At 48.5% G+C, this 27,771-nt stretch overlaps 11 protein-coding genes across 11 annotated transcripts; 6 read left to right on the forward strand and 5 right to left on the reverse strand.

The window, feature by feature from the left end:
- Positions 1-4: 4 nt before the first annotated feature.
- Positions 5-3,957, reverse strand: BO82DRAFT_378281 (Pex16-domain-containing protein; the record flags this gene model as incomplete). The annotated part of the gene is made up of 5 exons (XM_025637625.1): positions 5-128; positions 182-1,016; positions 1,090-1,125; positions 1,188-1,444; positions 1,733-3,957. The coding sequence occupies 5 exons, from the start codon at positions 3,955-3,957 to the stop codon at positions 5-7; spliced, it is 3,477 nt and encodes a 1,158-aa protein (XP_025487351.1).
- Positions 3,958-4,388: 431 nt separating this feature from the next.
- On the forward strand, positions 4,389-6,106 carry BO82DRAFT_294607 (WD domain protein; the record flags this gene model as incomplete). The annotated part of the gene is made up of 2 exons (XM_025631829.1): positions 4,389-4,537; positions 4,603-6,106. The coding sequence occupies 2 exons, from the start codon at positions 4,389-4,391 to the stop codon at positions 6,104-6,106; spliced, it is 1,653 nt and encodes a 550-aa protein (XP_025487352.1).
- Positions 6,107-6,974: 868 nt separating this feature from the next.
- Positions 6,975-7,798, forward strand: BO82DRAFT_358548 (uncharacterized protein). The gene has a single exon (XM_025636322.1). It carries the CDS (start codon positions 7,068-7,070, stop codon positions 7,596-7,598), a length of 531 nt encoding a protein of 176 aa, XP_025487353.1. The 5' UTR covers positions 6,975-7,067; the 3' UTR covers positions 7,599-7,798.
- Positions 7,685-8,928, forward strand: BO82DRAFT_358550 (uncharacterized protein). Its single transcript, XM_025636323.1, has 3 exons — positions 7,685-7,848; positions 7,909-8,193; positions 8,248-8,928. Exons 2-3 carry the CDS (start codon positions 8,095-8,097, stop codon positions 8,446-8,448), a joined length of 300 nt encoding a protein of 99 aa, XP_025487354.1. The 5' UTR covers positions 7,685-7,848; positions 7,909-8,094; the 3' UTR covers positions 8,449-8,928.
- BO82DRAFT_436103 (YdiU domain protein) lies at positions 8,815-11,391 on the reverse strand. The gene is made up of 6 exons (XM_025641089.1): positions 10,852-11,391; positions 10,762-10,771; positions 10,675-10,705; positions 10,466-10,616; positions 9,310-10,415; positions 8,815-9,234 (listed from the first exon to the last, which is right to left on the reverse strand). The coding sequence occupies exons 1-6, from the start codon at positions 11,309-11,311 to the stop codon at positions 9,034-9,036; spliced, it is 1,959 nt and encodes a 652-aa protein (XP_025487355.1). The 5' UTR covers positions 11,312-11,391; the 3' UTR covers positions 8,815-9,033.
- A 103-nt stretch (positions 11,392-11,494) lies between these two features.
- Positions 11,495-12,790, forward strand: BO82DRAFT_436104 (aldo/keto reductase). The gene is made up of 3 exons (XM_025641090.1): positions 11,495-11,668; positions 11,765-12,045; positions 12,119-12,790. Exons 1-3 carry the CDS (start codon positions 11,606-11,608, stop codon positions 12,663-12,665), a joined length of 891 nt encoding a protein of 296 aa, XP_025487356.1. The 5' UTR covers positions 11,495-11,605; the 3' UTR covers positions 12,666-12,790.
- Positions 12,791-13,674: 884 nt separating this feature from the next.
- BO82DRAFT_294527 (uncharacterized protein) lies at positions 13,675-16,125 on the forward strand (the record flags this gene model as incomplete). The annotated part of the gene is made up of 3 exons (XM_025631825.1): positions 13,675-14,209; positions 14,258-14,632; positions 14,726-16,125. The coding sequence occupies 3 exons, from the start codon at positions 13,675-13,677 to the stop codon at positions 16,123-16,125; spliced, it is 2,310 nt and encodes a 769-aa protein (XP_025487357.1).
- A 393-nt stretch (positions 16,126-16,518) lies between these two features.
- Positions 16,519-19,511, reverse strand: BO82DRAFT_358551 (uncharacterized protein). The gene is made up of 2 exons (XM_025636324.1): positions 19,173-19,511; positions 16,519-19,098 (listed from the first exon to the last, which is right to left on the reverse strand). The coding sequence occupies exons 1-2, from the start codon at positions 19,183-19,185 to the stop codon at positions 16,829-16,831; spliced, it is 2,283 nt and encodes a 760-aa protein (XP_025487358.1). The 5' UTR covers positions 19,186-19,511; the 3' UTR covers positions 16,519-16,828.
- Positions 19,512-19,725: 214 nt separating this feature from the next.
- BO82DRAFT_320424 (ras-domain-containing protein) lies at positions 19,726-21,344 on the forward strand. The gene is made up of 2 exons (XM_025632706.1): positions 19,726-20,269; positions 20,329-21,344. The coding sequence occupies exons 1-2, from the start codon at positions 20,201-20,203 to the stop codon at positions 21,115-21,117; spliced, it is 858 nt and encodes a 285-aa protein (XP_025487359.1). The 5' UTR covers positions 19,726-20,200; the 3' UTR covers positions 21,118-21,344.
- pmt2 (protein O-mannosyl transferase) lies at positions 21,314-24,093 on the reverse strand. The gene is made up of 5 exons (XM_025630509.1): positions 23,866-24,093; positions 23,654-23,781; positions 23,033-23,585; positions 22,222-22,981; positions 21,314-22,153 (listed from the first exon to the last, which is right to left on the reverse strand). Exons 1-5 carry the CDS (start codon positions 23,998-24,000, stop codon positions 21,510-21,512), a joined length of 2,220 nt encoding a protein of 739 aa, XP_025487360.1. The 5' UTR covers positions 24,001-24,093; the 3' UTR covers positions 21,314-21,509.
- Positions 24,094-25,035: 942 nt separating this feature from the next.
- On the reverse strand, positions 25,036-27,061 carry BO82DRAFT_294513 (putative MFS monosaccharide transporter; the record flags this gene model as incomplete). Its single annotated transcript, XM_025631824.1, has 6 exons — positions 25,036-25,427; positions 25,490-26,202; positions 26,261-26,454; positions 26,519-26,807; positions 26,865-26,942; positions 27,003-27,061. The coding sequence occupies 6 exons, from the start codon at positions 27,059-27,061 to the stop codon at positions 25,036-25,038; spliced, it is 1,725 nt and encodes a 574-aa protein (XP_025487361.1).
- Positions 27,062-27,771: the final 710 nt, after the last annotated feature.

Below are 27,771 nucleotides of genomic sequence, written 5' to 3' on the forward strand. Positions count from 1 at the left end.
AAGATCATAACGTCGCACTTGAGAAATAGTAATTATCCCATAAGTATTCGTAGTCGTCAATGACGCTGCCCACCAGGTCAAGCAGGGGCTTGCCCTTCATCTTCCCAGTCAAACTCCGTAGCCAAGGTCTATGTTCATTAGTATTCTTCCGCCGCTGCAAGGACGGGTCCAGAACACGCACCTGGTCAAATTCGTATAGAAAGCCCCCCGCATGGCCCACCAACCCATCGCCCAGCCTCTTTTTCTGAGTTCTTCACGTTCAAGTCCAGTCAGTCCTCGAAGGCCGCCGGCAACTCTTTCTCGAAAGTCAGACTTAGCAAGCTGTCGGCACACATATTCTAGGCCAAATCCAACCAACCAAGGTCTCCAGCTATGCCTGCTTTCGCTGTATTTTTGCAACGCTAGCGCGTAGACCACTGGCCGAAGGATGTATAAAACTTCAGCTAGTTGTCCTTGGCCAGTAACGCGATGCAATAGAGCCTTAGGGGTTTTAATATCGTCGGCGGTGAGGACCTTGGATATCAGGAAGTGGGAGACATCATTTACTTCTGGCAGCGACGGGAGAGATAAGCCCGTCCGAGGCATTGTCCAGCTCAAATCTGACGGTCGTTCGCTAACGGGCGTTTGCATCCCATTCCAATCGCCGTCCACTTTGTCTAGCGATCTGGGATCAATGTCTCTCTCAGGCAGCGGGGGGGTCACCAATGGCCTGGACTTTGTAAGACGAAGAAGTAATAGACGACAGACCGCCTTGATGGCTTCAATGAAGATGACGACGCGCCAACGGATCTTCTCCCCACGTCGACGGGCAATCATCTCCCAGAGCAGTTCTGTGTACTGGACCATCTGTAATGCGAGTGCAACTTTATGATAGAGCGAAGAGCGAGACGTCCAATATTTAGTATATCGCGTGTGAGGAGTCGGTATCGGCCGCGGGATAGTCGGCGATAATCTGGAAACAACTCGAGAAACAAGAGCATCGTGATAAAGGGACAGTAGCTGGACTCCCGAATGTACTGGTCAACCCACACAAAGTTAGGCGATCAGACAGAATTTGCAGACTGACACTACTGATGCTGGGCAACATACCACACTCTGAACTTATTTCCGAGTCTCGGTATCGCCCTGGAAGACATTAGCTTTTCTCCTCCCCGGGAACTGTAATTGAATAGGCCAGTGGTCCTGACCTGGAATGATATATGTTAAGGATCTCAGCGCCGACTCTATCTGGCTTACGGAGCTAGCGTTCTTGGTTACAAATTCTTCGTACAACAGCAACCATCTTGAAGGTCGTAGCAGGGCAGCAGAGGCGGCACTCTCAGTCTCGCATGTAGCGTCCATCTCCACAAAGGGGAGAATCAATAGTACAAATGATGTCGCTAAAGGTTCAGAGCGGCGAACGGAAGCAGGCCGTTTTGGGGTGCAGCCAGGCTCGGCTGGAGTGCTATGCTCACAGGAAGAGATCAGGTTCATCCGCGGAGAAAAGTGGGCATCCCCGAGAGATGAGGCACGTGTACCGCGTCTGCCAAGGGATCATACATTAATCACCGCGGCACCGCCCTGATTGCCGAGGTTCAGCTGAATCGGGGGGTTCTTGGCATTGTGGCCTTTGCACAGTGTTTGGTAGGAGAGCTAACACCGATGACGTTTATGATCACACGAATCGCTAAGATACTAGATTCGATATGGATTGAGTTGAACTCCACGATTATCATGTACTACACGTGCTCACTCATCTGCAAATTTCCAAAGACCTCCCGGCCGCATTGCTTCTCTATACCTGTCCTTCACCAGGTCCTTCTCGAGCCTCCTGGCTTCCTGGTGGTCGCGTTCCAATTCTTGGGTGCTAGGCATATCAGTACGCCAAAACCCGGGTGGAGACCCGGCACGTTGATGCTGCTGCTTGTGTTTCCCAAATTCATTAGCTATCAGCCTGGCCTTTGCTTCTTGTAAGAGATGATTCCGGTCCTCCACACTCAATTCACTGGACAGATGTTCTTTGTCGCCAACAAATTCTTCAAGGATTTTCCGGTCATTCATTTCGCGCAGCTGAACGGAGCATGTTGCATCTGCTGGAAGGCCACTCATTCGTGCCAAACCTAGAAATTTCTTCCCACAGCAATCGTAACGGGTGCATCCCTTGACACATTTCCCTTCAGTCTTCTTGTGAACCACACGGTGAAATGCATAGTCATAACCTTGATTGAAGTCGGGGTTGATTCTGAAGTCTTTGAGGTCAAGATGTTGAACCGGCCGTGCTCTTATAGAACCTCCTGCGGGGTGGACTGCAGTGTCCCTTGTAGACAACAGGGAATTATTGACGGATTCGGTTCTCGAAGCTCCATTGTTCGGGGCTATTTGCGGCATTTCTGCTATGTCAAACCCATCGGGATTGTAATTTAGTGTGGGTGTTTCTTCCATTATTGCGAAAGGACGCTTGAGGGCCCTGTCTGAAACGCCCGAGTTCCTTAGCAGTGATTGCAACTCCAACTTGGCAGGTGACTGCCCCTCGAGCAGACCCTGCAGACGCTGATCAGTGGTAGCTTCGCTGCCAAAACCTGGGGTGAGACCTGAAGCTCCTGCCTCTAATGCTCTGTGCAACTTCCTTGAAGGTAGACTCGAGAAGTTTTCATCGCCGTCTTCAAGGATTGAAGATATGTGGGCATATGCGGGTGACCTTTGAGCTCCTTCTTGAGGTTTCTCTGGCGACCGAGCACATCTTCCACCTCCAGGGTTGGCATTGCTGGACTTCAGCATAACAGGTTGTTTTGGGGAGGAGAGAGATAGTGGCGGAGGTGGACGTGCATCTCGACTAACTTCACTGATTGCTGGGGTAGTTGTTCTCAGGAGATCGCCTCGTACTTCACTATCTCGAACTTTCCTCCTCTTTCTGGGGGTTTCGACAGTACTACCCACTTCGTCTAGATCTTGGGTACCCATAGTCCTTACCGCAGATGATAGTTTGGGCGACGGTTCTGGAGACAGATCTTCATCTTTGACCAAAGTAGAATCCAATGCCGCGTTTCTTACACCTGTGGTCAAGGTTGAATACCGGTTCATGAAGGCTTTAGGGACATTTTGCGATATTATAGACTCGGACTCTGGTGCTTTCATCCCCGACATAGAAACTTGGGCAGTTGGAATAACGTTCTCATTTTCGGACAAACCCGACTGTGTTAGTGTTGATTGCGCTGGTGACAATCGAATCGAGCCGTTGCATTTGCTCTGGTCTCTGTTCTTCGCGTCCCAATGCCCTGCACCACTATTATCAGGATGGTTCGTTCTCAAGGTCTCCGGTGGGGAGATCGCGGCTTCATCCGCAATGTCATGATCATTTAAGCCCGACACGGGAACAGAAATGGTTGGGTTTGTGGCCCGCGACTTTCTCTGGGTATCAATAGAGACCTTTCCAGTACATCTGAACTCAATTGCTGTGCCTTCGAGCACCAAAGTGAATTTATCAAGCTCGAGACACTTTTGCCAGAACTTTAACTTTCCCTTGTATCTTTTGACTTGTTTTCTGAGCTCGCACGAGGCCATAACAAGCTCCTGAGCCTCCCCATATAGGGCCGTATATGCTTCAGTAACGGCTTTGATCTCGTACGGATTGATACCAGAGACATCACCACCGAAGGCATGGCTGAAGTGTTGTAAGACCTGGTTTGGGGCATATGCTGCTTCAAAGTCACGAAACTTCTTCGTAGAAACTTTATCGTCTTCGGACCCAAAGTCGGTAAGGCGTAGCTCTTCACGTAGGAGAGTGATGGCATCTTTCAGCGAGTCCAACTCTTCCAAAGCCCTACTCCGTTCTTTCTCGGCATTCGTAGCCCTCTGTTCAGCTGTATGTGCATTCGCATCGCGGTAGGAAATCTCGGCTTTCACATTCCTGATAGCCTCATCGAAGCTGTTCTCTAGTGCTCGAGTGAGAGAAGATCGAAGCGTCCTAATGGCGTCCATCACGAGGACATCATCAGTCTGTGAATGAAGGGTCACATGAATGGTGAGATTCTCTGATTTATGCACTGTGGATAACAATAAGACTGGGATAAGCACATCAATTAGTCAACGTGTTGATGTAGGGATACATGGGGAGGAAGTACCAAATATCTGTGAAGTAGTTTAAGATATGCCTCCGTAATGTTTTATGATCTCTCTGGGTCGCATAAGCCTGACCTTAGTAAGCGCTGATCTCATGTAACCTATTCAACCAGCTGCGGTACATACGAGTTAGTAATTTGGTTAATCAAACTAGCTACCTAACCATGTTCATTGGAAAGGCGTACAGCATGCCGCTTTGGCAATCATGAACCAGTTTGTCAATTCCTGAGTTGTTATATCTTATCTTTCGCCCCGAATAATTAGCTTGCTTCGTGGCCATTACTGGGTAAATGTCTAAACGACATTACGAAGATGGAGATCCAGCACCCCGTCCCTCGAAACGTGGGCGCCAACCCAATATAATATCTTCTCTCTCGGATGAATTACTACTCCACATATTATCCTTCTTACCCATCCCGTCTTTGATAGTCTGTCAACGGTACGTTCCAGTCTTGCTCAAACCATCTCTGTCAAGACATGAGCTGACGAAGATCTACAATGAAGGTTGTCATGCCGGTTCAAGGCGCTTGCAGAAGACTCAGAAATCTGGAAGCGACATTATTACCACCGTTGGATTCGACCTCGATTAGCAAACGTGAGGCGTACCGTTATCTCCCATCCAGAGGTCAGATATTCTCCCAAGGTGTCAACATGGCTGGATCATGGTCACTTGGCAGATGAAGGAAGGACTATGAATTGGAAGGGCCAATATCGTCTTAGGCACAATTGGTCTAAAGGAATCTGTCGTGTCTCCGAAGTCGAGTTCTCTCACCCATTTGGTCGATCGGCGTTGGTCGCTTTTTGTGCTGGCATTATTTTCACAGTCGACCGGGACTACTGGCTCCGAGCTCAGTCTACCAAAATTCCCGCGTACTACCTCGCAGAGATCTCTTTAGCAAAACCTCGAACGCCTCTAGTTGCCTTGCCCACAGCGCTGACGGCAATGGTCGGTTCTCGCCCGAATACAATCGAGGTTGTTGTTGGATTCGAAAACGGTCACTTCGGGATATATAACCTGGACATGGCTACATCAGCACTGGACTTCCACACCACTTGCGCTGGATCGACAAGCGGCAGCATTACTGCAATAGCCTCGCTTTACCCCTACATCCTCTTGGCATCTGACCATAAAGCTCTGTCACTTTTCAAAATCACGACCGGTTCCGATGAGCGTAGCCGCTCGCTGCCCAAGGAACCGGCTTTATTATCATGTCTCAAGGCAGACAGCATCTTAGAGCCGCTGTCAATCTCGATTCGTTCGGTAGGCTCTGATATTATATCTTCCATAGTGTACAGCTTTTACCATGTTGGCTGCGGCTGGTCTTTGGGGATTCAAGAACTTCATTTCAGCCTGAGTGAATTACAGCAGAAGTGCTCGCGGCTCACAACAACCGTGGATTCTCAGTATGGAGTTTGTCCGCCACTTGGTCAGATCTACTCAAGGATCGACATGCCGTGCACGTGGGATGCGACAAATATCAAGAGCATGAGGCCAGCTGAACCCGCGATACATCATCAGGAAACTCCGACTTCCGTCTCTTACTCACACCCTTATTTGATAACGTCCCACACGGACAATACTTTAACCGTGTACCTTGTTGTCTCCACGTCCGCGGGCTTGTATGTCAAAGGTGCACAGCGACTCTGGGGTCATACGTCTTCAGTATCAGCCGTGCAAGTGAGTGATCGTGGCAGGGCGGTATCGGTAAGCTCCCGGGGAGATGAGGTAAGAGTGTGGGAACTCGAAACCCTAGTCTCAGCTTTCGGGAAGCAACGAGCGCGGAGACATGGAAATAGTATTCGAGTTAGTCCTGAAAATAGGCAGAGTGATGTCAGTGAACAGAGGTCGAGTTCTCCGACAAAAGCCAATGCTCTGCTACAAACCACAGGAGTTCCGCACCACCTGCCTGAAATAAGTGGTTGTATTGGATTTGATGATCAATGTGTCCTCCTACTGCGTGGTAAGGGAATTGACGTGCACATGCTGGAATGTTATGACTTCACGTGAGTGGGTCAAGATCGAGATTTCTACGTATAGAGTTTTCCAGCCAGTGGAATTCCAGTCAAGGAGACCTGTGCTTCAATGCTCAGATTTACGGCAGGCTTCATTCATAGTAGGTTAGATTCTCAAGTAACATTCACTTATGTGTTGTTCAATTATAATGAGGTGGGCTTGGGGGACCTTGGGAGGGATGCCTTTGCATTTTTATATAAAACATAGCACATGGCCCTACGTCCGGCTCACCCTCCGGTTCCACGTTATGTCTTGGTCCTTTGTTTACTTGGATGAAGCGAGGCTACGGTTGACTGACAGGCCCAGGCGGCCTCTTGGTAACAACACACTTTCCTTATGGGTATGCAGAAATTTCTCGGTTCTGCAACTGACCCCAGCTCATCAGGGCGGTCTCGCTAGCGAAGCCTAACCAGTCAAAGTGGTCAATTCATAGACAGGGATCGTGTGGCGCTGGGAAATATGGTGGAGGAGAGAGATGGGAGTGGGGGATTGTGTTGATCTACTATCAAGATAGTATGAGGCCCTCCCCATTTTGACACACCGATTATGAATCCTCTCTCTCCTAATATGACTACTTACCACATGCCCTTCTGTATTTGTTCAGCTAGTACTAACTTACACCACAATTGGAAGTGAAGTCCAAGCAAAGAGAAAAGGAGGCTATTTGTCAGGTGTCCTCGTTCCTTGTTGTGTGCGGCACTGCGGCGGTTCTTAGTGTTAAAGCCCTGCAGGTTCCCCCGCACCAAATTAGCATATCTTTGTTTTATGGTCTGCATTAATTAGGGTGACTCCTCTCTTCCTGTTCATTATTACCACTAAATCTCTGATCGCCCAGACTTTCCCCTCAACCTCCATCTATCCTCACAAAAAAAAAAATCCCAAAATCACCGCCCTTCTTCCCCTCTTTCGTTACCTCAACCCCTCTTAAACCAGCTATTTTCCACCACAAGACAATATGAGTTTCCAAGCTGGAGGTCGTGGATGCTTCAACTGTGAGTCTACACAATTCTTGAATCCAACCAAAATATTATTCGTGGGCGCGATTCTGGCTGCAGCGGCAGTTCTCTTGGCCTCTACAGAATCCTCGAGTCCTGAAGCTCAAGCCAGAAAGTACCTTATTCCCTGGCTGCCAAGTCATATTTGCACCCACAGTCTGAAGATTTTCCCGGTCGCGCAAGTCTCTTCTCTTGTTCCTAGTCCCATTGGAATCGAGTACAAGTTGCTATCTTTCTTGCCCGGGACGCTTGAGGGGCGGATCTGGTCTCAGCATTTTGCACAACATCTCAAGAGAGTGAAAATATCATTTTACTATGCACACCTGGATACTATAGACACTAATTCATTTTCTCCTTTGCAATCTAGGCGGCGATGCCTCGCATCAGGTAAACATCGCCTACTTCCAGGACAAGTTGGCGGAGAGCATCATATCCCGTCCCCGTCGGCTTGTTCCGTGGCATTGTCGTTAAAGGAGTCTGACTATTTTTAGGCCCGCGATTGCCCCAAGAAGGGTACCCCTACTTGGTGAGGATTATCGTTCCTGGTTGAAACAAACTTACTTACCAGTCCTTCACAGCTACAACTGTGGTGGTCAGTTTTCCCACCAGCCCTTCTCGCATTCACTTTCCCTTCTCGTTATCTTGACTATTGGCTACCGACTTCTGGAAGCTACCCAGTTACTGGGCAGTTAAATTTGGTCTGACTTGTTGATTTTCCAATCTCAGGTCAGGGACACGTTAGTAAGTTGTTCACTGATGCTCTATGCTTCTATTCTGGTGGACCAGGCTGACACATTGCAGGTCGTGAATGTACGGTAGCCCCTAAGGAAAAGTCATGCTATCGTTGTGGAGCCACTGGTCACATTTCTCGCGAATGTCCTCAGGCTGGCTCGGGCGAGAGCTACGGCGCTGCTGGTGGTAGTCAGGAGTGCTACAAGTGTGGCCGGGTCGGCCATATCGCGAGAAACTGTCCCCAGGGTGGCAGCTATGGCGGTGGCTTTGGCGGCCGTCAGCAGACTTGCTACTCTTGTGGCGGCTTCGGCCACATGGCTCGCGACTGCACTAATGGCCAGAAGTGCTACAACTGTGAGTTATGATCCCTCTCAGTCGACATCAGCTTGGAAACTGACAATCACATAGGCGGTGAAGTTGGACACGTTTCCCGCGATTGCCCCACCGAAGCCAAGGGTGAACGCGTGTGTTACAACTGCAAGCAACCTGGACACGTTCAGGCTGCCTGCCCTAACTAGTTTGAATGCACTCTGGACTGTTTGTCTTCTGTCACGATGTCTCGCATGGGACCAGACACAGGAATATGCACCTCGATCGCGCCATCATTGACGATCTGCAATTCATTTCTCCCGCTTTATCCTGAAGCCAATTTCTGACATGGCATACGAGCCTGGCTTTGAATACCTCTATCAACCCTATCTGGTCTGTATAGATATCCGAAGGATATCTATTTCACCATGAAGTTGTATGAACGATCTGCTGTCTTGCTTGGAGACAGTAAGGCTAGATTGAGGACTGATAGGTGCATTGTGTTGCGGGTGGACAAATAGATGAAATCACTTGTGTGCTGTGGAAGACTTTTGTCCACGATAATGGAATTATCTTAACGGCAATCTACATCGATTCCACAGAACTTCTCCCTATCTTGGACCTCCTTGCTGAAACATTCGATCTTTCTGCTTCATTATATTCACCACAGAGCAATTCGAGGGGCACCCTTCATAGTGTCATTATCGAATTGTTTCCATCATTGCGTAGTTTACTGCTCTCTAGAAGGCAGTGCAGGCTCTCGCTTTGAGGCAGTATGTTATGCTCGAATGAAACTGAACGAGCAGGGCACCAATAACATATCTAAGCAAGGCTACCATTGTAAAGATAGAATATCGAATATCCGCAGGGGACCAAAAATTCTTTTCATGAGCTACAACTGCACATCATCGCTCTTTTGAATTTCGGAACATCGCCGCAGAACCGCCGTTCCTCCTGTTCATCTAGACCCCAATCTTCGGCGAAAGGCTTCAGTGCCATTTGCATCACTCGCCCGAGGACATCTCGGTCCCCCTTGCGCTCCACGCGGTCAATGACCTCGTCAAGTATCCAGCCACGTGGTAGGAACTATTGTGTAATTCAAGTCAGCAGACGACCACAATACCCCGAATTTGTCGATCCTCACTCCCGAGAGAAACATACGCTTGGATTTACCAATTTCATTGACGTTTGCCTCGCCGTATCATTGTCCGTGTCCCAGTCTTCCAAGACGCGAGTTCTCCATATCTCAAGCCAGTGCGCAATGCGTTCTCTAGCTGCTGCTTCTGTCAAGCTGGCATTGTCAAATCCCTCATTATGGAAAAAGATCGATGCCATTTCCGTTCTTTGGGCCGATGTCTCGATATCTGAAAGTGGGATGTTTGAAAGTCTCCTGAAAAAATGGTTGAAATCCAGCTCCAATGCTTCCATCATGTCAAGCATTTCAGAAAACAAATCCTGGAAGTCTGTCTCTCTATCCGTTTGAAGGCCTAACCTCCTTCTCATGAGTTGCTTGTATTCACTCAGAAATACAGCCTTGAATTCCTTGCCTGTTTGTTCAATTATTTTTTCTGCACGTTCGACTACGGCCGGTGCGGAGCTTTCAGTCAGCCCTTTTTTCACAAATTCTTCATGATCCACTTGGTCTCCTGCCCCAATGAGTTCCCCGAGGGATTCACCCAGTCTGACCAGATTCCACCAGATGATACTAGGCTGGTTCTTGTAAGAATACCTCAGTAGGTGGTCATCGTGATTGGGCGTGTACTGGGGATCAAAGTTATCCATAAATGCAAAAGGGCCGAAATCCATCGACAAGCCGCAAATCGAGGTGTTGTCCGTATTCAGAACACCATTCATGAAACCATAGGCTTGCCAGGCAGCAACAGTCTTGGCGTTGCGGCGTGCAATCTCTCGATAAAGCCTCGTGAACCTGTTTTCTTCCAAACCTTGATTCTCCTCCACTTCGCTTCTTGGAGTATACTCGGATGGGTTATCCATGGCAGGCGAGGGTTGACTATTGTTTGAGTACACAACAGAAGGGAGAGTCTCCCATCCATGGAAAACTTCTTCGGCGACATATGTCGCCAACTTTCGGATCAGGTCGCGGTCTCCACGTGCACGCAATAGATCAAAAGTGCCAATACGGAGCCAAGATTCTGCAAATCGAGTAACAACGGCTCCCGGTTCAATGCGCTCTCGCAATACTTTCGATCGCGGCAATAAAGTAATGGCTAAGGCCCGGGTCGTTGGAATACCGAGTGCCGAAAGAGCTTAAGGAGCAATTAGTTTCCGCCAGTATAACATCTCTTCGGGGAACCACCTTCAGAGACAATGTATTCTCGGATGCTCGACCGGAGCACAGCTTTGCCATCAGCAAAGCGTGAGTAGGGCGTCCGTCCAGCTCCTTTCAACTGCAGCTCATAACGAATGTTCGTGTATGGATTAGTGCTCTCAAAGAGGCTTATGGCGCGCTGCTCAATGTCAATTCAATGCATATAGAACGTTCAATTGCGGCCAGGTGCCACACACCCCGTCTCCTAGTTGACCAGCCCATGAGCCACTACCATTTGTCAGTAGGATGCATAGCACTACCAGCCTACAGATCCTGTAACGTACAATTGCCACCCTTCAAGCTGTTAGTCGGTGGTTTTCCATTTTCGTGCATATGGGAAACGGTGTGAAAGTGGCGTGCATTGAAAAACTTGCCTCCATAGCATTGTGCCCAAGGATATATTCCACCCGTAGATTGGTCCCACGGAAATTCATTTCCAGAAACCAGGGCACGGAATTCTTGTGTAATAGTTTCACTAGATGCGAGTCCAAGATCGTCCAAGGCTTTCGGGCTTACCCCCAGAATCTCATACTTCTCTGCTGGCTCGGGCCTCACAAACGTGTAAAGCGCACCCCTTACTAAGCGCGGCCCCAGAGCCTCGCGAGGAGCTCGATGCGATATTTCCGGTGTTTCAAACGCAGGGTCGGCAGGAAGCTTGGATGTGAAGACATTGGACTTGGAAAGCTCGCGCAGCGAAACCCCTTTGCCGGATTTCTGGAATGACGAAGCCATGTGATAAGACCGCCCAGGAGGCATCCACAACCCTTTGGGAACTCTGCGGAAGGATGCTAACTTGGTGTAGGGATATGCAAATCGAGCATTGATTATGACCATGAGATTTGTGGTGCGGACTGCTCATCAAAGTGAGCCGATACCAACTTCTATATTGTGCCTCATTCGGAAAGTTGGTATAGGTAATGGTCAGATCTTGTAAAATATGCGGAGTAACTTAGCGCCTCTCCGCTAAGATTCGGGAACTTGACCGCATATCTAAGGATGACGTCAAACCTTCGGATTTCTCATACGTGCTTACTATACATGAGTATTTCATTGTCTTTTCTGAAAAGCTTTATATATTGATCTATTTTCACACATCACAGCTCTTTATTGATAGCATACGTATGCCCAATGGCGTCCACCGCCCGGAATTTTCCATTTGTCAGATTGGGTGACGGGATAAACATCCCACTGGTAAGTTGCTCCATGCTTTTCTATCTGTCGCGTGTATCGACGCCTCTTTTTACCGGCGGTGTTTTCCGGCTTAATAAATACTAATGATCGTAACAGCTTGGGTACGGCAGTGGGACTGCCTGGTATAAAAGGACAACGGATGAGAGTATAGATCGCGAACTTGTCAGTTCCATGAAAACGGCTATTCGATTGGGATATCGTCACCTTGATGGAGCCGAGGTCTATGGAACGGAGCCTGAACTGGGTCTTGCCATTAAAGAAAGTGGCGTTATTCGGGAAGACTTATTTGTGACGACGAAGGTGAATACCAACATCGCTGACATCCCGGAGGCCATTGATCTGAGTCTGCGGAAGCTCCAGCTCAGCTACGTCGATTTGTATGTATACCGTACCTAGATCTCCGGCATCCGTTGCATTAAAAGTCGTGAAGTACTTATGGGCGAGATGAAGATACTTGATTCATTCGCCGTTCTTTGCCGAGTCCGATGATGATCTCCAAAAAGCTTGGGCTGCCATGGAACGGGTTAAGGCCGCTGGCAAAGCCCGGTCCATAGGAGTTTCCAATTTTCTCCAGGAGCACCTTGAAGCCATCTTGAGTACAGCCACAACGCCTCCGTCGATCAACCAGGTTGAGTTCCATCCTTACCTTCAACACGGTAATCTGCTAGAATTTCATCGAGACAGAGGGATTACAACCGCTAGCTATGGCCCCTTGACTCCGATCAATCGCGCCAGGGGTGGTCCTCTTGACCAAATGTTGTCCGGTCTGGCCAAAAAGTACGCGGTCAGTGAGGGAGAGATCCTGTTGAGATGGGTTATGGATTGTGGTTCCGTGGCGATTACGACCAGTAGTAAAGAATCCCGCATGAGTAGCTACCTGCGTGCACTTGCCTTTAAGTTGACACCCAAGGAAGTTAACGAAATGTCCAGACTAGGCCAGCAGGCACATTTTCGAGCGTTCTGGCGAAATGAATTCGCTCCTTCCGACCGTTCATAGTGGTCTTTATGTGTTTGTACAGTCAGTGTCCACGAGGTTAAAACATAACCTGATTCCAGTCCACAAACATCAACATAGAGTTAATGTCTGCGTTGAGCATTCGGACAGCAAGGAAACACCATGAGAGGTGGAGGTCCTGAAGAGGCACAACAAGGAGTTGACGGCAAACAAGAAGTCGATGTCTTAAAGAATCTTTTGGACTAGAGCCGAGAACTAATATATGTATTGTACTGGTAGTTATACAGAGTACGGAGTACTGCACCATACGCCTTCCCGCGCGCCCATTAAGATACTGCCAAGCGGCTCCGCTTAGAACCCGGCCGGAGTATTGACCTAATCTAGTACTCGTACTGAACAACAAACTCCGTTCGGCTCATCTTCGACATTGACACTCTACTCCCCCTCTCGCTGTGAGCCTAGGTGCATCGATTATCCTAAACCTTGGGCTAGGTGTTCCTTCTCTATCCTTATGGCCAGATACTACAGCCATAGGTTCGGCATTGGCTTGGGCGCTCGATAGTGCGGCATATTAGGTATCGGCTTCTAGTCGGCAACCCACCCCGTGCCCAGGGCAGCCAAGACTCCAGGAAACTCACTTGCATAGAGGAGATATTACTCTTGTGGACCGCAGGGTCTGTGACTGAATATTGTTGAACAGGCTCTGCCACGGTAGCTGGCTATGCGCGGCTGAAGGGGACGCCGGGATTTCGAAGGAGACCCAAGGATCAGATCAAGGCTTGGGGCACTATATAGATCGGTCACGAACCGATGGGAAGTTAACAAGGAATCACGACACCAGACCGAATGCGATAACGCTGCTTGGATGTTCAACACCATTGGAACACAGATCGCAAAAGCACACATGCAAACGCACAGCATCTCAAAGAAGTCAGTCAACACGGGTGTTGGAGCTAGGAAGCCCAAGTGTGGGGTGGAAATATTCTTACAAGGAAGTGCATGCTTGCTATAGCTGCTGTCAATCTCCCACACATCTATTTGACGGACTGCCATGTCGGGAGAGCATTCTCTTCGCCCCGCGAACGCTGAATCGAGAGGAACCAAGAGAGCGAGCGAACACAGATATAATATAGATCAAGACTCCATTGATCGACGATTGAAGAGACTTAAAGATCAAGTCCTTCCACTTTATCCCTTCCTCCTTACTGTCCCGACTGATGTGCCTTTTCGTCTTGGAGGGCGCTTTGTTAATAACTGGGCAGTGAGTGATGACGGCCCTTTCACGCCAGAGGAACAGCAACTCCAATACATGACTTTTTTGACTCATCACGACGGAGAATCCTTGTTAGCCGCTGTGGGCGATTGGTCTGACAGTGCAGGAAACGTCATGTCCGATCAGCAATCCGGGCCTCAGAGTGCAGCTAGCACACCATCTTATAGTTCACTGAAGAAGAAGATAAGCCTAAAAGATTACAAAAACAGGAGAAAGTCAGGCGCCCCCTCTGGTTCCCCTGTCAGTCGAGAAGCCCCTTCCCAATCATCGACTGCCCAAACGCTCAATGGAAGCCAATCAACCAACAAAGCTAGTGGTTTCATTGACGAAATACAGGGACCGGCAGAGAGGGCGGCTCCAGGCAACGTGCAATCCTCATCTGGTGACAAGAACATGGATCGCAAACGTCCGCTTGAAACCGATAATGAGCCAATGAAATCAACTGGGAAGGGCCATGTCTCTTTTAAAAAAACCAGATTGTCTACTGATTCTACAGTAGAATACACCAAAGTGGGACGACTGCGGGGCAATGGACTTCCTGCTCTCTTATCACCGACTCTGCCCCCAGTTTCAAGCAGCCCGAGACTGCCTCGACTTCTATCTCCAACACTTCCACCGGATTTGGAGAAAGAGTTGTCGATGCAAAATGTGGATTCTGTCTCCTTAGACTCCTTACAACACCCAGATGTGTCAAATATCGATGCTTCAAATTTGCAAAAAGCCAAAACTGCTTATCGTGGCTCTACCTACATGGACTTGTCACCCATTTCCAGCCGGCAAAACAAAACCTTGAACCCTGGTTCCGTTAGAAGACCGAACGTTCTTCAAGAACCTTCGGACGTTGGTTCATCTAGAACTACGACTACAAAAGTCGGCTCTCAACACCTACCCAAGGAAGCTGTAATGAACTCAGTGGATACACGAACGAGTTACCACTCAAGTCATGCCAGAACAAGGTTCATCGTCAGATTGAGGTATGGCAGAGCGAACAGGAAGCGGGTTGAAGCCCTTCTAAAGTTCTCCGGTAAGCGGAAGATAGGTACATCAAGCTCACCCGTAAAAAATGTTGATATTCCTCACGCTACAACATCTGGACAATCTGTAGCGAAGGCTACAGCATCCGAGCGTGCAGAAAACGGCAACAAGTTATCTCGCAACGATTATAAAGCCAAAAATGACACTGCAAATATGTCTTCGAAAGAATGCACGAAAGAGTCCAAACCCCCTAACATTATCGATCAGCCCCAGTCCCCCAAAATTCCGAGCCCGCATACCAAACAGCTCCTGCAGGATAGGTCAAAACAGATGCAGTCAACGCCGAGCAAAAGTGTGAACTGTTCTGGTCAATATGAAGTGTCTGGAGATACTAGCGAGAGAATGCCCCCCCAGTCCGGTATGAAACATACAGCAGAGTGGCCGACACCTACCAAACCACCATCTCCTCAAACAAGCAGCGCTGCATCTCGGCAATGTGAGCGTCGGGCGTGGAAGGAGGAATACCAGAAATATGGGAACCTTGGCCGAGAACTGAAGCATGCCGCGGAACGCCATACAGCTAAAGATAATTCGACTGTTGTCGATGAAAAACTCGCGGTTGCCACGGCTGTAGAAGCTATAATATGCTTCATCCTGGCTTTTGTCGCAGATGACCACTTCAAGGCTCTAACTCGCCAAGTTGCCGATTCTTCTTCATGGCTGTCCATTCTTGCCTATTGGCGCGTGGTGAAGAAAAATAGTGCACCCTATCCCCGATTGCACAGCCTATGTCTCATGCTTGGGGCTGTCTCGTATGATGCAATCCATGCACTTGATTTAGAAAGGCTTGCAGTTACAGCTGTACCGGAAGAACATACTGCTATTTCTACATCGGGCAGCGACGGGACATCGGTTTCACTGGACGAATATAGAAAAGTCCGAAGAGAATTCAACGAGCTGAAGCATCGACTTCCTGAGTGTTACCGAGAGTCTCAGAAGCTATGGCTGGAGGGCTCACGCGGTCTTTCTGAGAATGTCCTTGCTAGTGAATTTCCTGCCACATGGTCCAATCGGTCAAAGAATTTCTCGGAGCAGGGGAAGCCACTTTCAAAAGCTGGTGACTTATCCAACGAGTACTTTCTTCCGTTGAGAAAAACCAGTACACCTTCGGAGATTATTAAATTCAGTTGCGCAATCCTGAAAGAGTGGTGCACGAAGGAAGGGATTGGGTGGAGGAGTAGACTTGACGTTTAGCTCAGCTGGATTTTGATTGCTCGAATATTCCCTTTGCATTTTCCACCTTGGCTTTTGAGCGCTCTGAGGTGGTCTGCAGGGCACTGCTTGCTGCCAGTTCTTGTTTTATGATACCAACCTACCTTGTCATGTGTCCGAGTTGCGCCTCTTTGCCCTTTTTCAAATCGTGATCTGCTCCCATCAGTTGTGAAGTTGTGACTTTGCTTATCTTGGCATCCCCACATCTAGTGCACGCCTAGAAAGAGAGCTCTTCAGCTCTTATAGAATAATACTACCGTAAGAATTACTGTGACTTGTCCTCTTCGTTGCACCGCTTCCAGCTATGGCTCACTCTTAGCCCTATATTTTGAGACTACTATTGGTACGATACGTGATGTTTAGTATTCTTTTTCACGATAACACAATTTTAAAATCGCAAATCTATGAGGTGAAACCAAGAGAAAAAACTGCTTAGAAGTAGGACAGTATACGGAAATTGGAGATTGCAGAATAATATGACTGTAACAAAATTGCACAGTACGATATAAAAGACATACAAAGCACCCGGTAATCCGGTTTATGAAAATCACTTCTTATCTGCGATCTGATTCGACCGACGTACCACGAGGAAGGACATGTTGGTATCATAAGTACCACATGACCATCGCATATAAATGTTTTTGACGGGACTGTCCTCCACACAGAATGATATGAGGTCAGTGGGTCATAGTTCGCTAGCAACTGTATAGCTGACCGAGGGAGCAGGCTCTTGGCCAAAGAGCCAGCCAGCTTCCCGACAATATCTGGCCTCCCTTCCATAGCTACCAACTTCACTGCTCCAGCAGATGACAGACGCATCGACAATATCAGCAATGACACTCTCGACGGCTCCCAAGATACTCCAGCCAATCACTCCAGCAATCAACCCTATCATGTAGGCATAGAGACTCCCATGAATCACACCATTTTCACTGGGCACGCGGAAGTTCCGCGCAGTACTAACCCAGCCTCCGAAACCAAGTGCTAGTGACATCATAAGGCGAGCAGCATGAAGGATAAGTTTAGATAGCCGGTATGAGACAAGAGGTGCCCAATGTTCGCGAGACCAAGTAAATGACCGTGGATGCAAAGGTGTCATGGCTGTTGACGGCGCCAGATTTGCCATCTGCATCAGACCACGAGCCGAAACAGCAAGTGGCTGAGAATGAATTGCAGCATAAGTGAGGGCCAGAGGATTCGTAATAACGGCCAGTGGAGTCGGAACAAAGGAGTAAGCACAAAGACTAAGAACAGAAGAGATCCGGTTAGGGAGTAGCAGAAGTGGAAGCCGAATTAGCAAGACCAGTAGGCTAGACAAGCAAACCGTGCCAAAGGATGTTGCGAGGCAATGATACGCGGCGGCTTGGATGATCTGTCTGGATGTTGGAGCGGGCGTGGTGAATCTGTGGAAATACCACTGACTAACTGTTGCAGCTGTGATCGTACGTTGAATACCAGAGATGACTCCCAGAGACCACAGGTAGATTAGTACATAATAGGCTCCTAACCACCAACTGCTCGGATCCATAAAAAAAAGCATCGATCCTGAGACATGTCCCGTTAAAAACACGCGTGTGAACATGAGCATCCAACCCCACGTCCACACGACAATGAATAAAAGGACACCCAAGCCAATAATCAGAAGTTCGATGTTTGCGGCAAGGATGCGGCAGGCAAATTCAAGTATGCCCACTGCTCGGCCTATAGCACGACGGCTTCGAATGACGTTATAGATCCAAGCACTTGCTATCACGAAAGGAATAGCTGACCCCCATCTCATGACCTTGTCTTGGATGCTCGATCCATGCCAGGCGCCACGGAAACTCGAGATAAAGGGATAGAGTGAGAAGAAGTACAAAATGGCCGGAACGACGAATATGATGACATAGACTAGGACGCGTACATATGACCGTAGCAATGCGAGCCAAAGCAGAGATATAGATATCGAGACCAGAGTAAAAATTGCCAACATGAAGAACGAGTTGTGAAAAGTCGAGTATACCGTATCGCCCCATTTCGGTAGGTCTGAGGGTGTAGAAGTATGAAGATAAACAAGGAACGAAGTGGCAAAGAGGCAAGCGATGGATATCAAAAATAGCTGGCCCCAGAAAGCGTCATAGACAGGTGAACCGACCCTAACCGATACGATCGACTCTTGGTATGAAGCTGGTGAGCTCGCTCGTTGGAAAAGCACCTGCGCCTCGGCGTTGTCTGGCCCTGGTGGCATAGTGGGTGAACCTATTCCGAGTCTACTCATTCGAGGCCCTGGTTTTTCCCGAAACCGCTGGATCGAGGGCGGGTTGTCGTCGCCTAATTCCGGGGGCGCAACTTCCTCGGAATGGGCGTCCGGTATAAGCGTGTCCTCCAAGCGAACATCAACAAGGTTCTCTCCTCTTTGGAAGCTCATACGTTTCGTTTGTATTTCCTCTCTAGGCTCAGCGGACAGCCCGTTGTTGAAGATTTGTGGATTTGGTGCATTATCGTCAAGACCGCCTTCGCGCCATGAGCTCCAAATGCCCTTGCCCTTGGAGACTGTCCGAGTGTATTGTGGTGGTACTGATGCTTCTGGGCTGGAAAGAGATCTATCATCTTCATCATTTTCCGAAGAGTCCATCAAATGGTTGATGCCAAAATGTCGTCGTGATTTCTGCAAGGCATAGAAATCTGCAATTTCCCGCTCGTGCTCCGTTTCATCATCCTCCTCTCGGAATTCATCTGTGGCACTGTAGAACAAAGGTGCTTGTTGAACCGGATTACGCGAGCCCGGGACGAAATTGGAAAATTGCGAGGCGGCTGTTTGATACGGATCAACAGCCGCTCGCTGTAAAAAAGACCGTGACGAAAGAGATCGTGGATTTCCTGGCGGCTGAATCAAGCGTTCATGGCCTTTTCGGCGGGCATCGTCGGAATGAATCACCAACCGGGACTGCGATTGTGCGAGGAATCGAGAGGCGTCTGAGCATGTTATTAAGATGGGTTCTCCAAGACGTAGCATAAGATACCTTCTAGCATTCAACTGGGAATCATACATTCAGAGAACATCGTCTTCAAAGCCTTTGGCCGACTTTATAACTCTTATCTCTTCTGCTTTTTTGATCGTTCTTGTTGCTTGATGCCGAAAAGTGAGTCAAGTACTGGGTCGTGTATCACGCTCCCTGATAAGAACGGCCGAGGATATAGCGGTGAGCTACTCTGAGTTCTTGATTCGCAAATCACAAGGGACTTGTTGAGAGAGAACTACATAGCAGGTAGAGAAGAACGGAAAGATCTCAAATAGAAGCCTCGTGGTTTTGACTAGAGGTGTATGAGTATCGAAGGAGGGAACAGCCCGCGCCTGAGAGGGTTTGGTGTACCGTGAGGAAGAGGATTGGCCGCTGATGTAGCTTACAACCAGCCAGCGTCATATGGGCAAGGTCATGGTAACAGATGACTCAGCACTCGAGTAACTCAGTTAACAAATTGAGTTAGAAGTAGTAGGCTAGTCAACTCAGACGAGATTAGTTACCTTGTGACTGATCTAGCAGATATGAAGAAGATTTGTCCTGCTTGAATTCAAGCCATCGCCAGAGATACATACCTACCTACATTTTTGACCTCGGAACTGTAGCTTTGAAGTTAGCGTACGAGTGACCGAGCTTCTTGATTTTCAGTTACGTAGCCAGTCCCCACCATAGTAGCCCACTACATTATCACTAGTATTGATAGGCGTTAACCTTTTAGTGTTAGTTCGGATCCGCGATACGTAGATATACGGTGCCTAAGCACGACTAACTACGCCGGTCTAAACAACGCGTTTTCCTCAAAGTTCCAACCCAAGCCGGCCAACGCATCCATCCTAGGCCATCATACGATTTTTGATCCGTGACCGCAAGGGAGGGTTTTCTAAGTGTGCGTCGCAATCTTGGCTGACGACCCCCAAAGAACTAAACCTTTGATGGGCTCCTCCCAACAGCTGGGGCTGGAGTATGACTTCATGAGTCTGATCTGCCGGACATAATAGAACCTCAGAAGCAAGCTCCTCTGCTTGATCGTAGAGCTGCGTCGCTCTGCTATACCCATGTCACAGCCATGGGACTACATCGCTAAGCTTGTCTGTATTGGCGACTCTGGAACGGGGAAATCCAGCGTGAGTTTCATGGACAGTGACCTCAGCTAGGATGTTTCTGACAGACAGTCCCTATCTAGTTAACAATTCGACTTTGTGAAGGTCGCTTCTCATCCTCCCACGATGTCACGATCGGCGTGGAATTTGGTTCACGCATCGTCCCAGTTGGCCCGCCCGCATCAAAAAGTCTTGAACTGAGACTTGACTCCCATGCTCGCAGATCTGCAACATCATCGTCTGTTTCGTCACCTCCTTCCCAGATACCCGTCGCTGCTTCGGGACAAGCTGCTGTCACCGGACTGCCCAGTCCTCCGCGCAAGGTTGTCGAGTGTCAAAAGAGAATGAAACTCTCTCTCTGGGATACGGCTGGTCAAGAAACATACAAGTCCATAACCCGTTCTTACTTCCGCGGTGCTTCTGGTGCACTTCTAGTCTTCGACATCACCAGGCCTTCCACTTTCTTATCTTGTACACAGTGGCTTCAGGATCTACGGCAAATCGCCGAAGACGGGATTGTCATTATTCTGGTTGGAAACAAGAGCGATCTGGCAGATGACGGTTCAGCCTCGAATCAGAGAAGGGTGACCAGGCAGGAAGCCGAAGAGTGGTGCCGCCAGAATAATGTTGCCTATTATGTTGAGACTAGTGCAAAATCTGGCGATAACGTCGAATGTGCGTTTCTCGAGGTAGCTGACATGATCTACCGCAATATTGAAGCCGGTAAATACGACCTACATGATCGCCGCAGCGGGGTCAAGGGCTTTGGCGCTACCGGTGGACCGAATCATGGAGCTCCTAAGACCTTTACCTTGGGACTGAACGATGCGATGCGCACCAGTGGAAATGGTGTGGTTGGTGGTTGTTGTTAATGGTGATACGGGTACCATTTGGACAACCCACCAAGCGGGTCGTGTGAGCTACTTACACAATAAAAGCTTATTCTCAGACCTAACAATTCTAATATTTCCACAAGCTGGAGGGATTCAAGGGTGAAAAGTAACTCAACCACGTATTCTACATGTCTAGCAAATTACCTCCACAAAGAAAAGAGCAGAATGCTCAAGGATGTCTCCAAGAGATCTGAGACGGAAGGAGGCTCCTCCCACGAATGTTAGTTAAATAAGACATGGAGTTGGTTGCCCAAGTAAATGAGCAGGCGCCCGAGTAGACATGTTAAATCAAAGAATGAGGAGCAATGAAGAAGGCCAAGGTCCTAGAAAGAAGGGTCGACGTTTTGGTGTGACAGGAGCAAGATTGAACCTCAATTACCAATTTTCCACCCACTCAACCAGTTTAGATGCTTCCAATTCTGGCTGGGGCCCTCAATACCGAATACCACAACACGGAAGTATAAGAACAATCCGAATATCGCAATATAAAGCACTGTGTATAGTACCACGCGCGATTTATCACTGGCAGTCCGAGTGAACCAATCGACACAGAACCCAAATGTAAGTATGGCGTAATACAGAGCCGGATAGTAATGATGGACATAGGTTACCCTTGCCATAACCACGAAAGGCAAGTAATGCAGGATCCACCCCACAACAGGGTATACACCTGAGTAATGTATATGGTCAATTTCTGCTTGTGTGAGCTCATTGTAACCTCGCTGCCAGCGCACAAGATACCAGAGAACTAGAAGTCCGAAGGCAGCTAGGCCGGCACTACTGCCCCAGTATACGAAAGGGTTTCCAAGAAGATAGTACTTGACAGTATTATCATCCCAGGAACACATGCGGAGACCAACATTCAAGATTGGCCACTGCCAGAACTTTGAGGCGAGATCGTCCTGCTTGTCTGGATCAGGGACCAGGGCGTTGTTGGATGTCATCATGGCGACATTCAAATGAATGAAGTCTTTCCAAAATGGTGATTTGTAAGAACCAGGATCTCCCGGTGGAACTAAAGATAAGAGTGAGTAAACCGAACGCCACAATGGGCAGGTGACAGAAAAGGAGAATAATGCTTACGTTTCTCGTTGTAATGAGACTCCACATTCCAGTGCGTATACACATCGTTGGGCTTGTTCTCCTTGACACAGGTAGTTTCGATCTGCTTGAAGCCCCATTGTGGGAGATTCACATTTCCAGCCCTCAGGTAGCAACCTAAGACAGGGTGCTTCAAGCGGAACGCCGTGGTGAGGGTTCGGACTCTACTCCTGTCCTTGGAAGCGACATCATCAACAACTTCAATTGCCCAATGATCTTTGTCGTCTCCAATGGTAATGTTGCCATAGCAGGATACTTCGTAGTGGCCTTTAGTTACTGGCGCTGGGATCGCATGCGAATGTAAATTTCTGCCTGTTTGCCCATGGATTAAGCGTACCACATCGCCGTCGCCGACAAACCTCAGTGGGCCGTTGGCATCATACCCCATATCCTGGCGGTTGGGGTAGATAAACCAGTCATTGTTCGCGTCCTTATGGTGGTAACATGTGACTTGTTGTTGGGCAGATCCTTCAGGATAAGTTTGAACATGCGAATGCAACAGGCCACCTCCGTAGCCCATGTTTTTCAGGGTAACCCTCGAGCCAAAAGCGACTTCAAGAGGACTGTCCTGCCCAACTTCGGTTCCCTTGAGATTTGCCTGAAAGAGTGAACTCATCTGCGCGTCACCAGGGCCACTGTTTTCCAGAATCCAGAAATGGGCGTAGAACGAGAGGATGTAGACGATACATGGCAAAAGTATCAAGCCTGCAATGCGAACCAATAAGTGGTTCGCTAACACGGCCTGTCATTTGTTTAGCAACGGTCTTGGTCATTGATATATACCATGACGTACCCTTGGCATCTTCACATCGCCGAATTTGTTCCAGAGGTCCTCAACTGTGTACAACCCGACGATCGCTGTGCAAAAAAATCCGACCCATTTGACGCTGCAGACACAGCCAATGCTGACACCGGTGAGAAAAAGCCATGTGAACCATTCGAGGGAGAAACTATTCATCTGCAATCGATGAAACTTCGCCCAGCATAAGGTGGTTGTGAAAGTAAAACATAGTAGCATGGAATCGAGTAAGATGAACCTCGATATTGTCGCATACGAGTTCTCAAATAGGACCATCAAGCTGATAAGCCACACAGTGGCTCGGTGAAAACCGAGCTCGCGAGCGGTAAAGTATGCCAAAGGGACGCAAGCTGCACCAAAGGCAGCATTGAATACACGCATGAAGGTGTAATTGACATCCTGAGGGTATTCTTCTCCGGACTTAAACTCGAAAGAGCCGTTGTAGCCAGCGAGATACCCGGATAGTCCGACCAGCATCTTGCCTAACGGGGGATGGACATCGAAGTAGAATTCGCGCTTCAAATAATGGGACCCAAATTTGCCAAAACTAGACATCAATGAGCAACAGATTAGCCCAGTGGTGTACATACTATCCCAGAACAGTGACATTCTTACTGCGCTTCATCCCATGTGACAATGTTCGAACGTCCGATTCGATACATGCGAGTGAAAATAGACATGGCCGTGAGCAGCAACGGTGCGATGATAGGCTCCCAGTAGGCTATGGCGGAATTCGGTCGAGGCTACACCTCATAGTACGTATGTAAGCCGCAATTCAATACCATCTGTTGACAGTGTATATTTGGCAGACAGGGGATGATGCTCACCTTGTGCTTTACTTCCATCGCAGCATTGTGATTTTGATCTGATGTAACATTGGGCTTCCCCCCACGTGCAGCCGTCCTGCGCCTTAGATCAGGCGCGACATTTGCACCAGTGCTTGAGCCGGTTGTGTCGGCCATAACTCAGGGGAAAGGATAAGAGAGAGTAAGAAAGACGTCTGTTGTAGCTTTTATATCTAGAAGTGAAAAAGACTGAATAGGACAATCTTGAGCTGGCACAACCTGGGACAGTGAACCTAGCGAGACTGAGACTTGATTTCAAATAAAAGGGATCATCTCTCGCAGGCAAACGAGGAGCTTCATATGTCAGTAGAGAAGGATGGAGGAAGATGACTGTTTTAAGGAATGTAAAGGGTTGAGATAGAGGATTTTAAGTGGCAGTGAGATGTAAGTTGAATTCAAAGATGACTTGAATTCAGAAAAATTCGACAACGTCGGTAGGAAGATAACACGAAAAAGAAAGGAATTAGAATTTTGACCAAAGTGAACTGTAGGACCAAGAGAAGATTGCAGGAAATGGCGAGGGGCAGATACAGGCATGGAAAAGGCGCAGCACATTCAGGTGAAAGTGAGAGCTGGCCTGGAGTTAACATGGAAAGCCCGGGCGCATGTTTGAATGGTTTCCGCCCCACTTGGGGGCTAGGTGGTAAGGTAGGTATTTATTTGAGAACAGCAAACCCAGACAACCCGGACCCATGATAAGCACATTTGTTCATTAGTTGTTGACATTGAAGATGCGATTCTACGGTGCATTGAGGAGCCTTGGCTCGCTTGACATATCTTAGTTTTCGTTTATATGGCAACTGCTTCTAGTGAATCATAAGGTTCCGCCAAGTACTACACATAAATGCATAAATGGGTTATATCTCATAAGCACGCTACACCGTCATGCTGCTAGCTTGTATCGGAAACATAACTCGATAAATGTGGTTCGCGCTTCTATCCCAAGGTTTTCAGTATGAGAACATCGGAACGAACACAACTGTAAGACAACGACATCTAACAACGGAAAGAGGCAAAACATTCCCAGCGCAGGTTGCTTCAAAGGCAAACTAGGTCAATATTTCGCGCCGAGAGGTGGAAACACGATCGAGGCAGAGGGGGGCAGCATCGCAGTTTCCTGCAGTGTAAGGGCACGTTAGCAATACAACTGTCCTAGTCATTCTCCTCCTGCCCGAGGCGGCTATATTGGTTGTTTTGTGCCGAAGAACCAGACCCCTTATGACGGGTTATCATGTTGGAGATCCAACCGCCGAATCCCTCCGATCGACTAGCATGGCCCTCTGGATTTACAGACCTAACAGACTTATTATAGGCACTAGGGCTCATATTGGGCGGATCAATGTCCAATCCAGGAATCGCATTATCCGCTCCCAGGGGACCATATTGTCGCCTAATGTCGAGCGAAGGCACAGGTGAGCCGGCACTCATCAAGGAGCCACGTTCCGCCTGGGTTGCTGGAGTCGGCATAGAGGTTGTCGCATCGCCGAACAAAATATTCATATCCTCCAACCGGACACCACTTGTCTCCGGATATAGGAAATACACTAAACGATAAGTGTCAGGTAGGCTGTGACAGTGCGACAAGAAATAACAAAGGTGTACTGACCTAACACAAAGCTGCATGCACAGAAGAAAGCATGGACCAGGTAGAGACGCCACTTAATTGCGGCTTGGAGGACGGGTGTGATTTCCCCCACCAGCCAGTTGAAGGCCCAATTTGCGGCAGTGCTGAGACTGGCGCCCTTTGCACGAATGCTTAAGGGCAAAATTTCGGGGGGGTAGAGCCACGGTATAGGTCCCCAAGATGCGCCAAAGGCAGCATTGTATATCATGACAAAGATGACCGTGAGCGTTGGTGTTGCTGCAACATCTATATAGATGAAATACGAGATCAGAGACAAAGACACAATCATAGCCACTGCCCCTGAGAGAAGAATTGGCCGTCTTCCCCACCGGTCGACAAGATACCACGGAGGAACCGTAGAAGCAAGATAGGATATGGCATTGATGCCGGTCATTAGAATAGCATCACGGCCAGCCCACCCTGCCGATTCAAAAACGAGTGGGGCGTAGTAAGAGATGACGTTAATCCCGTTCAGCTGCGCCAATGCCTGTGCTGACATTGCAATCAATACCCGTCTATAGTAACGTTTGAACATGTCGCTGTAGGATCTCTCGCCCTCTTGTCGTTGAAGAAGAACATTCATCTTGATCTCTCTGTATTCTTGTCTGGCTTTGTCGTTGTGCAGATCACCCTTGCCATATAAATTCGCTATAACGACCATACCTTCCTCGTCAAAATCGTTATCTAGTAACCACCTGATCTGATGTGAGATATGTACCCAGTGGACACATGTGACTGGATATAAACACTTACCTGGGAGATTCGCAGATAATCAGACTCCCCACACCAAGCAAAGCACCCATGATGCATTGACAGAGCAGAGGGAGGCGCCAGGAGTAATTACTATCTATGAAGCTGCAGAAATAGTCAACCCAGACACTTGCAGCGTAACCGGAGATATTCCCCGTGAATTCGATGCATGCTAGCTTTCCGCGGTTATGGGGGGGCTATTTGAGACAGTGTCAGTGTAAACTGTGCAATCACTTGGGTTGGGCTAGTGGTCATAATTACCGAGATCTCAGACTGATAAACCGGCACGATGGTAGAGAGTGCTCCAACCCCTAAACCTGCAATGATACGGCCGACCATCATCATAGGCAGACCAGTCGCAAATGCCTGGAACGCGCCACCAATGAAGAAGACAATTGACCCATAAAGTATCGTTTTGCGACGCCCGATCAGATCGCCAACTCGTCCAACAAGTAGAGATGAAATGAATGCTCCAACTTCTAGAATCGCAACAACAGTGCCAATTGCAGCTCGTGATGGTTGATTGAAGTAATCCTTGAAATACCACCCTCTAAAATTCATCAGCTATCGTCATTTGAATCTGGCATGCCGAGCATGAGACACATACGTTATGATGCCAGACATCACTCCTTGGTCATAGCCGAAGAGAAAGACGCCTAAAGATACGAAGACACTCGTGAAATACCTACATGACGTCAGCTCAGCGCATAGGAATAGTTTATCACTCAATATGAGTTGGCCTTACAGCAATGGTTTGCCAACCAGGCCATGCATCTGGGCATTTTGTCGATTGTTTGGGGACATTATCGTTGCTAAGATACGTTCTGCACGTGAAATCCGCCTGGGTAGTGGCTGAGGTATCTCAATCGATGTCTTCTCGGTTGCGAGACTGGCAATGTATGGCTGGTGTAGTATGCGAATACGCTTTGGCTGTTTGAGTCGCTCCTGGGAGCCAATTGGATTAGATGTATCTAGATCTGATCGTTTTGAAAGATTAATCTGTAGCGGATGCTCTGCATCAGCCGGCTGTTCGGCCAAATCGCCACTGTCGGTCCAGACAAACTCTGAGTTACCCGATGATAGCGAAGAACGCCGCCGACTTTCCCCCTCGGCCGCAGACTGCCCTGCGTCGCCTGACGCAGCAGTGGAAAATCGCGATTTTAGGTGCCGCAAGGGTATGCTCGAAGTAGTATGCCGTTGAGATGTTTGAGAAGGAATGTTGGCGGTGATAGTGGGCTGGACGTGACAGCCCCTTTCCCCGGGAACAATCAGTCCTCTTCTCTGTTTTATGATATAATTGACCGGTTTCCTTGACCACCCCCTATCAAGGATAAGAAAAGAACGGTATCAGGCAGAGCCCACAAACTAGCTGCGCAACAGTCGTGTTTCGCTTATTGGAAAAAAGGGTTTAAAAGGTGATGCCTGGAGTAGGGCACAACGGTCAACTCGCAGGTGGAAGTCAAAGTAACAAAGGCACTGCACTGGGACTGAAGGGGCACGCCAGAGCGAGGGTC

This window comes from Aspergillus uvarum (genome assembly GCF_003184745.1).
Source record: "Aspergillus uvarum CBS 121591 unplaced genomic scaffold BO82scaffold_72, whole genome shotgun sequence".
Lineage (NCBI taxonomy): Eukaryota > Fungi > Ascomycota > Eurotiomycetes > Eurotiales > Aspergillaceae > Aspergillus > Aspergillus uvarum.

Excerpts from the sequence above, each read along its gene's own strand:
- BO82DRAFT_358548 (XM_025636322.1), top strand. The coding sequence starts at position 7,068 with ATGAGTTTCCAAGCTGGAGGTCGTGGATGCTTCAACTGTGAGTCTACA.
- pmt2 (XM_025630509.1), bottom strand. The coding sequence starts at position 24,000 with ATGGCCGACACAACCGGCTCAAGCACTGGTGCAAATGTCGCGCCTGAT. Across the intron at positions 23,586-23,653 it reads GTCACATGGGATGAAGCGCA|TTTTGGCAAATTTGGGTCCC; the intron begins GTAAGAATGTCA and ends ATTGATGTCTAG. Across the intron at positions 22,982-23,032 it reads GCGATGTGAAGATGCCAAGG|GCCGTGTTAGCGAACCACTT; the intron begins GTACGTCATGGT and ends AACAAATGACAG.
- BO82DRAFT_436104 (XM_025641090.1), top strand. The coding sequence starts at position 11,606 with ATGGCGTCCACCGCCCGGAATTTTCCATTTGTCAGATTGGGTGACGGG. Across the intron at positions 11,669-11,764 it reads ACGGGATAAACATCCCACTG|CTTGGGTACGGCAGTGGGAC; the intron begins GTAAGTTGCTCC and ends TGATCGTAACAG. Across the intron at positions 12,046-12,118 it reads CAGCTCAGCTACGTCGATTT|ATACTTGATTCATTCGCCGT; the intron begins GTATGTATACCG and ends GGCGAGATGAAG.
- BO82DRAFT_358550 (XM_025636323.1), top strand. The coding sequence starts at position 8,095 with ATGGCGGTGGCTTTGGCGGCCGTCAGCAGACTTGCTACTCTTGTGGCG. Across the intron at positions 8,194-8,247 it reads TGGCCAGAAGTGCTACAACT|GCGGTGAAGTTGGACACGTT; the intron begins GTGAGTTATGAT and ends ACAATCACATAG.
- BO82DRAFT_436103 (XM_025641089.1), bottom strand. The coding sequence starts at position 11,311 with ATGGTCATAATCAATGCTCGATTTGCATATCCCTACACCAAGTTAGCA. Across the intron at positions 10,617-10,674 it reads CTGGTCAACTAGGAGACGGG|CGCGCCATAAGCCTCTTTGA; the intron begins GTGTGTGGCACC and ends GACATTGAGCAG. Across the intron at positions 9,235-9,309 it reads TGAAATTGGTAAATCCAAGC|TTCCTACCACGTGGCTGGAT; the intron begins GTATGTTTCTCT and ends ATTACACAATAG.
- BO82DRAFT_320424 (XM_025632706.1), top strand. The coding sequence starts at position 20,201 with ATGTCACAGCCATGGGACTACATCGCTAAGCTTGTCTGTATTGGCGAC. Across the intron at positions 20,270-20,328 it reads CTGGAACGGGGAAATCCAGC|TTAACAATTCGACTTTGTGA; the intron begins GTGAGTTTCATG and ends GTCCCTATCTAG.